At 48.2% G+C, this 13261-nt stretch overlaps 1 protein-coding gene across 1 annotated transcript; it reads right to left on the bottom strand.

Moving 5' to 3' along the window:
• Positions 1 to 934: 934 nt before the first annotated feature.
• Positions 935 to 12968, bottom strand: Dhrs4 (dehydrogenase/reductase 4). Its single transcript, XM_038310058.2, has 8 exons — positions 12645 to 12968; positions 11227 to 11404; positions 5973 to 6074; positions 3719 to 3789; positions 3576 to 3627; positions 3185 to 3319; positions 2693 to 2748; positions 935 to 1200 (listed from the first exon to the last, which is right to left on the bottom strand). Exons 1-8 carry the CDS (start codon positions 12773 to 12775, stop codon positions 1086 to 1088), a joined length of 840 nt encoding a protein of 279 aa, XP_038165986.1. The 5' UTR covers positions 12776 to 12968; the 3' UTR covers positions 935 to 1085.
• Between the last annotated feature and the right edge of the window lie 293 nt (positions 12969 to 13261).

Here is a 13261-nt window from a genome sequence, read left to right on the forward strand (position 1 = left end):
GCGCTGGGTCTCCCGCCCCTCCCGGAGAGTTGGCCAATAGAGCATGCGCGCTGAGCTTTGGAGCCGCGTGAGACCCCGCGCGCGCTCGCGACGACCCCTCCCGCGGGCTACCTCGTGAGAAGCCCAGTGAACGGCGCCTGATGTCCGAGCTATCTCAGGGGCTGGGTGCAGCGCTTCCACCTGCCGTGCCACCCATGCCTTGGCCACCCGGAGCAGAATCTTCAGTTTCTTTGTTTATGTGCTTTGGTACCCCTCCCCGGGTCATCCTTGTATGGCCCCGCCTTCTCCCTCTTTCCTGCCCAGGAACGGTCTAGCTCGTCCTTGCTGACCCTGGAGGGAACTCTGAATCAAGGGCGATGCTGCAAGAAGACCTGTCCGAACGGGAGGGAGGGAGTTGGTTCTTTTCTGCTCGCTAGTCTAATCTCGGGGATCCCCGTAGCGTCCTTGGCACCGTCCCTGGGGGTGTGAAGCTAAGAGTAGCACTTGGGAGTTCCCGAGCCACCCCCCCCCCACACACACACAAGCTGGCAGCTCGGCAGACACTGCCACCCTTGAGCATCAAGCTCAGGCCTTGGAGACAGAGAGGAGGCTTGGGGGAAATCCAGAGATCCCGCACTGCCCAGACTTCTCAGATACTCTGAAGCGCCTCACATTGAGAAATGAGCACACACTGATTCAGAGCAACGCGATCATCTTCGTTTTATTTGGCCCTTATTTGTAAATGGTTAATTTCCATTTCTTTTCCTTCCACTCCGGGTCCCTTCTATCTCCCCTCAAATTCTCCAGAGACGGTGGAAGGGGACTTGGTCTTTATCAAGGTAGCCACGGTCTTCTCAGCAATTCCCTCTCCAATCCCCAACCCCCCCCTCCTCCCCCACGCAAAGCCTTTTACAAGGCCATAGCAACAGGAATGCTCATATGATCACACTTTGACCACAGAGAAGGCAGGAATTTATTATCTGGTAGAGCTGATTTTGTGGGGTGAACAAAATATTAGTCAGCGGCAAGGAAGGGTGACAGAGGCAAGGTGGATTGCACCCCCACCCCCACGGGTTGGAGTTAACCTCTGCTGTCTCTCTTGGTCCTCAGAGGCGAGAAGGGGTTCCTCCTCCAACCACTACTGTCTCGCCATTGATGTAACTGGCATCTTCAGAGCACAAGAAAGAAACTATGCCAGCACAGTCCTCTGGTTTGCCTAGCCTGGGAAACGGGTAGAGAGCAAACGTAAATCCGGCTAGCCTCTCTCAGCTGGCCCACAGCGCATGAAATTTGCTTAAGAATTATCAGGTGGAATCCGGTGGTGGTGGCTGGGCAGGCTTTTAATCCCAGCACACAGGGAGGCAGAGGCAGGCGGATCTCTGAATGTGAGGCCAGCCTGGTCTACAGAGCAAGTTCCAGGACAGACAGAGGAACACAGAGAAATCCTGTCTTGAAAAAAACCAAACCAAACCAAACCAAACCAAACCAAACCAAACAACAACAACAACAAAAACCAACCCACCCATACATATTAAAAAATGTTAAAAAGAATTAGGTGATTTTCCAGAATCAGTGTACAGTTTTTTTTTACCTATTAAATAAGGTGGTTATGATTATGTGGTTATAATTTATATAAGCATAAATACTGATTCCTGAAAAACCATACTATATTTAAATAAGAAACACTGTTTTTAGATACCAGGATGCAAAGTGGAATTGATAAAATGGTGAACAATTATTTCATGTCTCGGAAGAAATTGTTTCAACATGTATGTATACTATTCCAGTGTCAGAGAGTCTTTGTGACAGGAAATGGCATGATCAGGTTATTTCATTTGTACAGGCTCAATGTACAGAGCTTTTTAGGGATCTACTTTTATCCTTTTAAGATCAGACTCATTTTATAAGAATGTGCAGAATCGCATTGTTTGGGTTGTGACTGTGTGCTCGAGAGGTGACCGTGAGTGAGTAGAAGGATGAGCATTTCTTCAACCCAGCTGCACACTGCAGCTGCTGGGGAGCCTCGAATAAAAGGAAAGGAAAGGAAAAAAAAATGTGCAAATTCCACCATGGGCCAATTAAAGAGAAGTCCCTGGGAGTGTGCCCTAATCAACTGCGCTTGTCAAAGCATCCCTAGACGATACAAATGTGCCACCAGGACTCAGAACCACCGGGGCACATCACTCACTGGAGTCTCTAGAATGACAACGCTCTGACTTGTCGAGAAGATGTTAACTAGGCCCAGCTTCAGCATGACTTTGGGAGAACTCGAGGAAGGCTGAATGGAATGTTTTGACACTGCCAGCATTTGTCCTTGAGGGGTCAAGCTAGAGCAGCCAGAAGGCAGAAAGAGGGGCAGTGATAGAGACTCAGCAAAAATGTCTGAGTAGTTCAGTCAGCCCATTGGGGAAGAGAAATTCCCTCAGGCTGAGTCTGGGCTCAATGAGCTTCACAGACATTTTTCTTGGATTGTAGGATCATTAGTCTGAGCCTTGGAAACACCACTGCCCTCTGGGTTCTGGTCTCCACAGGTTTGAGGTAGAGGCAGACAGCGAACGAGAACTCGGCTTTGCTTTTGGCAGTGGAAGCAGTGTCCTTGGTCAGGCTTCTGGGTTGGTGAAGTCTAGAGGAGCATGCTGTGTTATCTGTGGGACTGAGAGCCAGGGCTGAGCTCTGTCTCTCTCCACGCTAATCCTCCCCCGTGTCAGTTTACCTTCTAATTTGCAAGTATTCTTTTATGATGTCCTCTCTTGATCCGTCCTTCCATAACTGTAGGAAGAAGAGAAATCTTTTTATGTGTAAGAAGAGGAAAGCATGGGAAGAGAAGGGAGGGAACTGTCTGTCTCCACAGCATCTGGGAGGGAGGAAGGGTTCACATTTTCATCTCTTATTCACGACCTGCCCTCCGCACCGCTGGACTCTACAGTCATTCTCGTTAGGTCTTATTCAGCAATCTTGCTTGGTCTCCTCAATTCTCATCCACTTTAGGAGACAGGATACAATATGGGTACAGTCTGAATTCCTCACTGGGTAGAGCCCATGTAGGAGGAGAGGAGGATGTGAGAGTCTGGTCTGGGGAAGGTAACTGGTAAAGAAAGGGGATATGCACAAGCACAGGCAACAGGGATGGGAAGGGGTAGGGGTTCAGGCACTGGGTTTCCCTATTTTTCCAAGGGTCTAGGGGTACAGTGCTCTCCCTTCTCACCACACTGCTGAAATGAGTCTTAATGAGTCCGGGTGCCAAACAGTTCACTCTGATGTTCTTTGAGGCCAGCTCCGCAGCGAAGTTCTTAGTAAGACCCAGCAAAGCTGTTTTACTGACATTGTAAGGGCCTAGAGCCTAGGGGAAGGAGAGAATGAGTTAGTTCAGTACTTTGCAGGTCATCTTTGGTTCTTATTGTACAATGAAGGCAGGAGCACCTCCTGTAAGGGAGGTTCACAGAAATCGTCTTGCAGTCTCAGGTAGGCTAGAGTTCATGGAAGCAAGGTGTCTGTTTTGTGGAACGGGACTTGGTAGAGTGAAGCTAAAATACTTTGGGCAGTTGGAGGGGTGAATGGCAGAGGATGGAGGGCAGGTAGAAGGAGTAGGTTCTTACAGGGAATCGAGTGAAGGCTGCTACGGACCCCACAATCACCACCGAGCCGCCTCTGAAAAGGAAAGAGAGCTGACCCTTTACGGCATAAAGACCACTGCCCACGTGGGGCCATCTCACCCAAGCTTCCTCTCTGTATTGGTTACCCTCGTTTCTCCATCTCCGGCACCACCGCTTTTATCAACATGGCTGTCGCTGTCACATTAATGCTCAGAACCTGAAACCAACAGAAAGGAAGACAACGTGAGCGGGTTCTCGCAAGGCCACAGTGAGCAGGAGTTGCGTGGGTTCTCTGGAAATGCCCGTTGGAGTCGAGAGATTTCAGGGATAACTGACCAAACAATGGGAAAGATTTGGGTTCAAGGTTGGGTAGGTGCTGCTCATAGCTCGTCTTACTAGATGACACATGAGGTCAGGTGATCAAGCATCTCTCTTACCCAGCCAGTCCACAATCAGCTTGACCTCTCAGGGATACTTTGGTTTTGAGCTGGATTTTGTATTTCTTCTAAGTAGGGAACCTGGAACTGGGTCATTGCTTGGACCTACACTTCTGGGCTTCTCAGGGAATATGTAGCCTGACCTGAGACACCTGGGGGATGAGAGGACCTCCAGGATGGACCGTTGGGATGGGTATTTATCAGGAAGTAGAATAATGAGGGAACATCTCCCGGGGAGCCGGGCATACTCCGCAATTACAATTCCCATATCTCAAAATTAAAATTTAAACGTATGACTTCATTACATTGTTCTGAGTAGTGGGTTGCTCACCTTCTGTGTTCCTGTGCTAACTTCTTAAAAAATTTTAATCATACTAAACATTTGAGACAGAAATACAGTAAATACCCAGCATCCTTTACCTAGATTCAAGTTATTTACCTTTTGCCAGATTTAACCTCTTCACATATCTGTATAGTTTTATTTTCTTATTCTGTAGCCCAGCTATCCTGGAACTTATTCTGTAGCTCAGGCTGGCCTTGAACTCATAGCAATTCTCCTGCCTCAGCCTCACTAGTGCTGGGATCTCATGCCCAGATTTACTTAATCTTGTTTGTGGGATATGTGTGTACATGTAGAATCAGAAGTCAAAGCAGGGTATTTTTCTCAATCACTACTCCAACTTATTATTGCTTCTTGAGACAGGTCCTGTCGCTGAGTCTAGAGCTCACGGATTCAGCTGGACAGACTGGTCAGTAAACTCGCACCATGGTCTTGTTTTCCCTGGTTCTGTGATGACAGGCACTCTGGAGTTTTGACGTCCAAGTCCCTCAACATCCTCTTCTGGCCTCTGGAACCACTGCATGCATGTGGTGCACAGACACACATACAGGCAAAACACATCCACATAAAAATTAAAAAAAACAATTTAAGTTGGATGGCAGTGGTGCACACTTTTAATTCCAGCACTCATGAGGCAGAGGCAGGTGGATCTCAGCGAGTTCCAGGCCAGCCTGGTCTACAGAGCAAGGTCCAGGACAACCAAACTATGCAAAGAAACCCTGTCTTGAAAAACAAAAACAAAACAACAACAAAAATTAAAAAATTAAAAAACCTTTCAAATAAAAAGTACTGATTTACAAACTGGTTTTATTTAACTTTTACCAAAAGAGGCTTTTTACTTTCAAAAATAAGCAGAAACTGGCTCACTGAAGAACATTTCGGCACTCTCATCTTTATGTTTGGAACGCTGATAAACTATAATATTTTTGCTCTTCTTAAACTTTCATCTTGAGAAATCCACGGGGGAATCATAAGAATTTAGCATATCCAAATCACGTGGGAATAGTGACCTTAGGTTAAAGCTTTATCGTTGAAGGGTGTATGTAGATGGGAGAATTACATCATGAATATGATGTGACAAGACACTGTCACCGGAAAATCCACATTCTAGCACCTTTGAGACATCTAGAATTGTCTTAGCAGTGTGGGCAGAAAGAGAAAAAAATAGGTCATACCCAAAAGGCTGTATGCTATAATGCATCAACTTTTGTAATTTCACCAAAATTGACATTTCAGTCAACAGCAGTTATTAACATTCCCAGCTAATGAAAAAACATTCTTTTCTAACAGCTGAGAAGGGGGCGGGTGGGTAAGTTTAAGCATGGTATTGTTGGCCTCTTAGCTGCCATGTTTCTGTTGGAAACAAACCAGGAAGAAGGGTGTGGGTGAGGCTAGGGGAGGGAGGCAGGGCCTGGAAGCAGAGGTGGCTAGCACAGAGCAAATGGGAAAAACCGGGAGGGGGGAAGAAAAAAGTAGGAGGTGGGGAGCCGACTGCCACACATGCCACACACGCTTTACCAAGTGAGCCTTTTGCATCCACATGTGGAGAAGGCGCTCTCCAGGCAGGCCCTATCTGTGCTGGCTGTTTTCTGAGGCCAGCTCTCTGCTGCTTTAAGGTCTCACCTTGTCCCACACCTCCTCTGTGGTGTCCATTAGGTTTCCAAAGAAAGGATTGACAGCAGCATTTGAGACCAGGATATCAATGCCTTGATGAAGCTTCACAGCCTAGAGATGAGAAAGGCGTGAGTCAGGGCTACAGCTAAGGGAGGGAGGTGCGTTCATCAATGTTGGAGTTTCGTCTCAGGAGCAGTTGTCAAATGCCTTTCTCAAAGCGTGTTCTCTCTAAAGCCACCCTAAGCTCTGCTGACATTTGAAGCTATTATTTCTGTGCTTCTTTCAATCTGCCGCCTCTTCTAAGGGCGACTCTGACCCTTTGTTCTTTTCTTTACACTTTCCTTTAGTGAGCACCCACATTCTTATGTCTCCACTTCTCACCTCAAATCTATTTCTAGACTTCCTCTTGAGTCCCAGCCCCATTTCCTCGAGTACCTATTGACCATTTTCCTTGAGTATGTCACCACGACCTCAAAGGCAGCCTATCCACATGTACCTGAATGAAGAGAGATCCTGGCGAAGGATCATTCTAGCCCAATTTCCTCATTTTCCTAGTTATGACACCTAGGTATGAGGAGGTTCATTTTTCAAGCTTGTAACTCAGTAATCATTCTGTAGGGACATTTAAGAGCAGGGCGGTCCACTTCTTTAGAGAGGTGAAGGGATTTTTAGCCCCTCAGGTACAGTGTTGGCTGAACTGAGGCCAGTCTCCAACTCTAGCAGAGAGCTGATTCCTAGGAGCACCCCCCAAGCCAGTTGGGATCATTATGAAGCCAGTTGTGCAGGAGAGTTGCAATGATGAAGGCAGCTGTGCAGGAGAGCTGTGATGGTGAAGGCAGATGTGCAGGAGAGCTGTGATGATGAAAGCAGCTGTGCAGGAGAGCTGCGATGGTGAAGCATCTGTGCAGGAGAGCTGCAATGTTGAAGCCAGCTGTGCAGGAGAGCTGCGATGGTGAAGGCAGATGTGCAGGAGAGCTGCGATGATGAAGGCAGATGTGCAGGAGAACGCGATGTTGAAGCCAGCTGTGCAGGAGATCTGTGATGTTGAAGCCAGCTGTGCAGGAGAGCTGCGATGTTGAAGCCAGCTGTGCAGGAGAGCTGCGATGGTGAAGGCAGATGTGCAGGAGAGCTGCGATGGTGAAGGCAGATGTGCAGGAGAGCTGCGATGTTGAAGGCAGCTGTGCAGGATAGCTGTGATGGCGCAGCCAGCTGTGCAGGAGACCTGTGATGATGAAGGCAGATGTGCAGGAGAGCTGCGATGGTGAAGACTTTCTGGCTTACAGAGTTTGACACTAAGCTTTGATGCCACTTTCCTTTCTCTTTTCGGCTCAGTGGTACAGAGGAGGCGAGGTGGAAACTGAGGCTTAAACCAAGAAAGCCAAGAAAGGAGACATCTCACCTCCTCATTGAGTTGTGAGTAGGCTTGGGAGGACATGCCAACAGGCATTGTCAGTAGTTAGAAGCCACCTTAAAACCAGGTTTTGTGTTTGCCCATACCTGGCAATTTTGAAGCCTTGGGCAAATAGCATGTAATGGGCCCTCAATCAACTTTGTGCCTCCAATTTGGCAGAGGAGGGGTGTTATTAGCCATGCACACCATCTGCTGGCTTCTCCTCTTGACTAATTATTCCCACTAACTAGGTGCTAAGCTCAGTTGTTTCTACACCGCTAAAGGAATACCCAGGCTGTCAACGTGTTCATTTAACAAAAATTTAAAATCAGAGTTCTTTAAAACCACTCCCAACTGATACTTGCTTGTGCATTCTAAATTTTGGTGTTATAGCCCAAAGTCTCAGCCACCTGGCTTGGCTCTGTGCAAAAAGCCCAATGACATGTTACTGGCAAGAACAGAACAGAAGGGAAGTGATTATGTCATACTCTGTGAAAGTCTGGGAGGGGGAGAGGGTGATGGGCTGAACCAGAGGGTTCTCTCCCTCTTCTGACTTCTGTCTCCCTCCCTTTCAGGCCTGTCAGCACTGACAGGGAGAAGGCTGTGGGTTGATTGAGCATCAGAACCACAAAGTTCATGAGAAATTGGAGATGACAGTCTATTCTTGCGATCCCAGTTCTGGGGAAACTGAGGCAAAAGGATCAACGGTTTGAGGCCGGTCTGAGCTATAGACCAAGACCCAGTCTCAAACCCCCAATATAAAAATTCATCCCCCCCAAATGCTGAGTAAGAAAAGGCCACATTGATGTCTCTCAGAGTTTGCTCTACAGGTATGATCAGCACAGTGTGTTTTGGACCTGTTTTGACAGTTATTTATTTTAAACAAGTGGGGATCTGTGCACCTTGTCTCAGCACACTACTGCTGAACTGTGGTGCAAGGAGGGAGGCTATGATCAATAACCACGGTTGGGGAGCAGTGGACACAGAAAGAGAGCTTCTCAAACTGCTGGGGGCTACCCCATCACTTTTCACCTGACATCTGTTGTATCGACGCCCCAATAGTTGTGATTTTTAAATGTATACTACGTGTGTATGTGACTTGCCTCTCCTAGTTCTCATTTCTCGGCACATGGTTAGAAATGTCTTCATTCCCACTGTCTCTTGAGCAATCCCTTTGTCACTACCCTCGTCCTGGGTGATAGCCAATGGCTTCCTTACTGATATTCTTGTCATCTTCCGTGTTAATCCTCACCACCGCCAGATTATCCTTCTTTAAATAATCTTCATCTTGCTCCAAGCTTCACATAGATTCTTTTTGCTGCACAGTCATTGACTCTCCTTTGGGTGGCCGTGGAAGTCCCTGAGTCCCACCCAAGCAGTTCACTTCCCACAGTTCTAGCTCTTGGCTGAGGACTGACAGAGTTCCCCTCTTCCCTCTAGTCCTTGGCTGTTTGCCCATCTACCAGGGTCACTGGAGCCCTAGCCTCTTCCTATCTGCCTATTATCATTCATTCCTTGAGGTCTAACTCAAGCTTGACTTCAGTGCCAGGGCTGCAGGATGCAGGATTTGCTAAGTGGACCTGCTGGTGGCCAGAGGATTCTCTTTTCCTCCTCCTCCTCTTCCTCCTCCTCCTCTTCCTCTTCCTCCTCCTCCTCCTCCTCTTTCTCTTCCTCCTCCTCCTTGGTTTTTTGAGACAGAGTTTCTCTGTAGCTTGGGAGCCTGTCCTGGAACTAGCTCTTGTAGACCAGTCTGTGGCCATGAACTCACAGAGATCCACCTGTTTCTGCCTCTCAAGTGCTGGGATTAAAGGCGTGTGCCACCACCGCCCGGCCAGAGGGTATTTTCTTAATAAGGCCTTTCTTCTTTCCACACGCATTTGCAAGTTTATATGTGGGTGCACGTGTGTGGAAGCCCGAGGTTGTTGTCAGGAACCTTCCTTGGTCACTATTCCACCTTATTCTGTTGAGTCAAGGCCTGTCAATCAAACCCAGAGCTTGCTCTGGGGATCCTATCTCTGTCTGTCTGCTGAAGCTGCAGTCACAGGTGAGCCCCTAGACACACCTGGCATTTATGTGGGCCTGGGAGCCTGACCCTCAGTTCTCTTGCTTGCAGAGCAAGAGATTCAGTGGCTGAACCATCTCCCGAACCTCCCCCCCCCCGAACCCCATAGGATTTTGACATGAAATTAGGCATGGCTCTGGGTTTGACCCCAGCACTGGTGTGTGTGTGTACGCACACGTGTGCATGCTATGTTCATTTTAAATGTCACTAATTGTCACTAGTTGGCTTCTGCTTCTCAGGATCAAGACTACAATCTCAGGCTCTTCCAGCAGTCTGTGACAGGCAATACAACTTTCCTGGACTCATATTTGGCCCTTTGAGGAGCATACTAAGAATCTGTCAACAGTTCTTTTTTTTTTTTTTTTTAACAGTTCTTTAAAACTGGAATTATCATGAGACTCAGTGGTTAAGATCACTGGTTGACCTTACAGAGGACCCTGGTTTGGTACCCAGGACTTGCATGGAGGCTCACAACTGTCTGTAACTTCAGTTCCAAGGGATATGGCACTATCTTCTGACCTCCATGGCATGGAACACACATAGTGTACATGGAACATACATACATGCAAGCAAAAACATCTCATACATATAAAATAAAAATAAATAATAAAAATGGAATCATCTTATTCTGTCTGTCCCACTTCAGTCAGCTGCTGTTTACGGTCCTCCTCTTCCAAGAAGGCTGCCCAAATTCTTTCTGCCAGCTGTCTGACACGTTCACAGCTGTGCTCTCTCCATCCTTCCTTGTACGTTGAGGACTAGTGCACACCCTGAGTCTTGGGGGAAGACCTACCTTCTTTGCAGCATGGTGCATATCTTCGTACACAGTTGGAGTCTGGTGCCAAGTGTCAAACCTGACATGGGCTTAGACTAAAGCATATTTGGGTACCCAAGGGCTGGCACTACATAAATGGGGGAAGTATCTAGTCTGTGGCATCAAAAGAAGGGTAGGTCTGGGTTGAACCACAGATCTTTCCCTCCTGGCTGAGAGACCCGAGAGGGGTCTTCTGCTGTGTGACTCAGTCTCTGTAAATACAGGGAGAACAGTCTTTGCCTGGGCATGTTGGCTCGCATTGTACTGCCAGCCCTGGAGAAGTGAGTCCATGGCTAGAATTCCATACCATGCTAGCTCTAGCATGAGATCCTGCCTCAAACAAACAAAACAAAACACTACCACCACCAACAACAACATGCCTAAGGCTCTGGTAGGTGTATGAGACATGGTGAACTGCCTCGTACAAGCGCCCATGAGCTCTGGAAGGCAAAGAACAGGACAGCATTTATTAGGTCATCCAAGAGAATCAGGCCCAGCCATTTTTTGGGGGGATGTCTAAGGGATCTTGCAAGGCTGAAGCACCAGAGTGGCTTTTGATTCTCTTGCTAGGAGAATCTGGTGGTTCTTAGACATGAGGATGCAGATGTAATAGAAAAGGCACACAATAATGTATTGGTAAGAGGCTGGGGAGATGGCCCAGTGGTTATGCACTGTTCACACAAAGGACCTGGGTACAGTTCGCAGCATCCACACCAGGTGGTTCGTAACTACCAGCTCTAGAGGAGTCAAGACTCTCCTGTGGGTTCCACAGGCACCTGTACCCACAAGCACTCCCCCTGCCATACTCACAATTAAAAATAATAAAATAAATCTTTAAAAGATTATTGGTGGACTAGTTTGGGTGTGGGACTGGGATGTTGGCAGGAGTCAGTGCTGGGTTGTATCTTATCAGTGCTGTCTTAAAGTCAGGGATGAAGGTACAAGCTGCCTCCCTTTTGCTACCTCTTGGCCCCGAGCCCATATCCTTCCTGCTCACCGTGGTTACCAGCTTTTCTCGATCCTCTGGCTTCCCCACATGGCATACGATGCCAGAAACACTCAGCCCCTCTCCTTGTAGTGTTGCCACTGCACGGTCCACATTCTCCTGTTTGCGGCTGCTGATGACTACATGGGCCCCATCTTCAGCCAGACGGCGGGCGATGGCGAGGCCAATCCTACAAGTGTAAAAAGAGATATTGTCAAGGCCTCTACAGCCGGGAAAAGGGTGAGAGCACACAGGCTCTGGATTGAGATCTCTGGCTTTGGATTTCCGCTCTCCTTGTGGTTGAGCTCCACATATTTCTCTCTCTCTCTATCTCTTTCTCTCTCTCTCTCTCTCTCTCTCTCTCTCTCTCTCTCGCTCTCTCTCTCTCGCTCTCTCTCTCTCTCATTTTTTCAAGACAGGGTTTCTCTGTATTATAAATCTAGCTGTCCTGGGACTCATTTTGTAGATCAGGCTGGCCTTGAACTCACAGAGATAAACCTGCCTCTGCCTCTTGAGTGCTGGGATTAAAGGCATGCACTACCATCACCCAGCAAGCTTCGCATAGTCCTATTATATAGAGTAGATTTAAAGGTGCAGACAGAAGGATAAACTCAGATCATTTAATTATGATCTCATCTTTCACCCAAGTTCCCATGACCTGTTATGATCTACCACAAACCTCCTGACTGGTTATTGTATCCAGCTGGAAGAGAGGGGAGAGAAATGCCGGGAGTATGCAGTAGTTGCTGGGGCAGGGGCTTGAGGGTCTTGCTTGAAGGAGCCCATATCCCTAAATATCTCTCTTACCAGACTACAACCTCAAAATTCTATCCATTGTTAGATATGGGGGCCTTTATGGAAGAGCATGGCTCAAAACATAAATACCAATTTCATATTTTACAATTGTCAGATGTTAGCTTTTCATATACATCTGTATGCTATCTAGGTTTTCAAGGAACTTTTATCTATCAAAGTCCTGTGGGATGAAAAACAGGATAGCTAAGAGTGGTAGGTGAGACAGGCTGGGTTGGTGGCCAAAATATACCGACCTAAGCCCAGGATCTTGTGTTTCATCTGGTAAGGGGTGTGGACACTGAGAGCTTTCAGATGGAGTGGCAAGAGCGGACTTTGAAACCTCGACTGGCTGTTTTGGTCTTCCCATACTCTAGGTGGAGCTGTTGATTGGGGACAGCCTAGAAGCATGGGGACCTGGGTCCACCGCGCAGCACCCAGCCGTCTCAATACCAAAGGCACACACGGGACTGGCTGGTGGTAGGGCCACGTCGAGGATTCGAAGCGATTTCAGATCCACTGTGGGTTTCGTTTATCTCCCCCGGGCAGGCCTCTGGCCGTATTCGAGGCCTGTGGACAAAAGTCGAGGAGTTGAAGAATACTTGTTTCTGGATGGCAACTCTGGCTCCCGTACTCACCCGTCGGTGGAGGCAGTGACCAGGGCCACCTTATTCGCGAGCGGGTTTCGGCGAGTCACCCCGGAGCTGGCCATCCTCACCGACTTCCACGCTCGAGTCCAGCCACCTAGCAGCAGTCCCGCTTTCTGCATGGGTCAGGCGGGGGTTGGGTTGAACTCTGCTGGGGGAGGTGACAGTTGAAAGGCGGGAGGCCGGTCGAGCAGCGAGCGTCCTGTTTCCTCAGACTGCCTGCCCCCACTTTCAGAACTTGTTCTGGAGAGTCCGGGGCCACGGGGAGCCGCTGAGGCTGCGAGCGCTCCCTGCTGCCTGCTGGCGCCCGCACCCTTTCGATGATTAACCTCTGCCCGACTTGGGACTCCTCGCGAGTTCTCAGTCCAAGTTTCCTGTAGACCAGCCTACAGCTCTTCTCTGCAGGAACACTTAGACTTTTCTGTGCCCCAGCTGCTCTTCACACATATGCTGGCTCACCATTTTTTTGACTATTTTTTGGGTGGTGGTGGGCGAGTTTCGGTAGAGGAAGCTTTGAATATTTTTATTTTTTCCCATCTTCTTTAAACCTTAAATAATTCTTCTTTCAAAAAAGCCTGGGTTTATATGTGAGGCTGCGGAGATAATTT

Source organism: Arvicola amphibius, chromosome 13, assembly GCF_903992535.2.
Source record: "Arvicola amphibius chromosome 13, mArvAmp1.2, whole genome shotgun sequence".
In the NCBI taxonomy this organism is placed as follows: Eukaryota; Metazoa; Chordata; class Mammalia; order Rodentia; family Cricetidae; genus Arvicola; species Arvicola amphibius.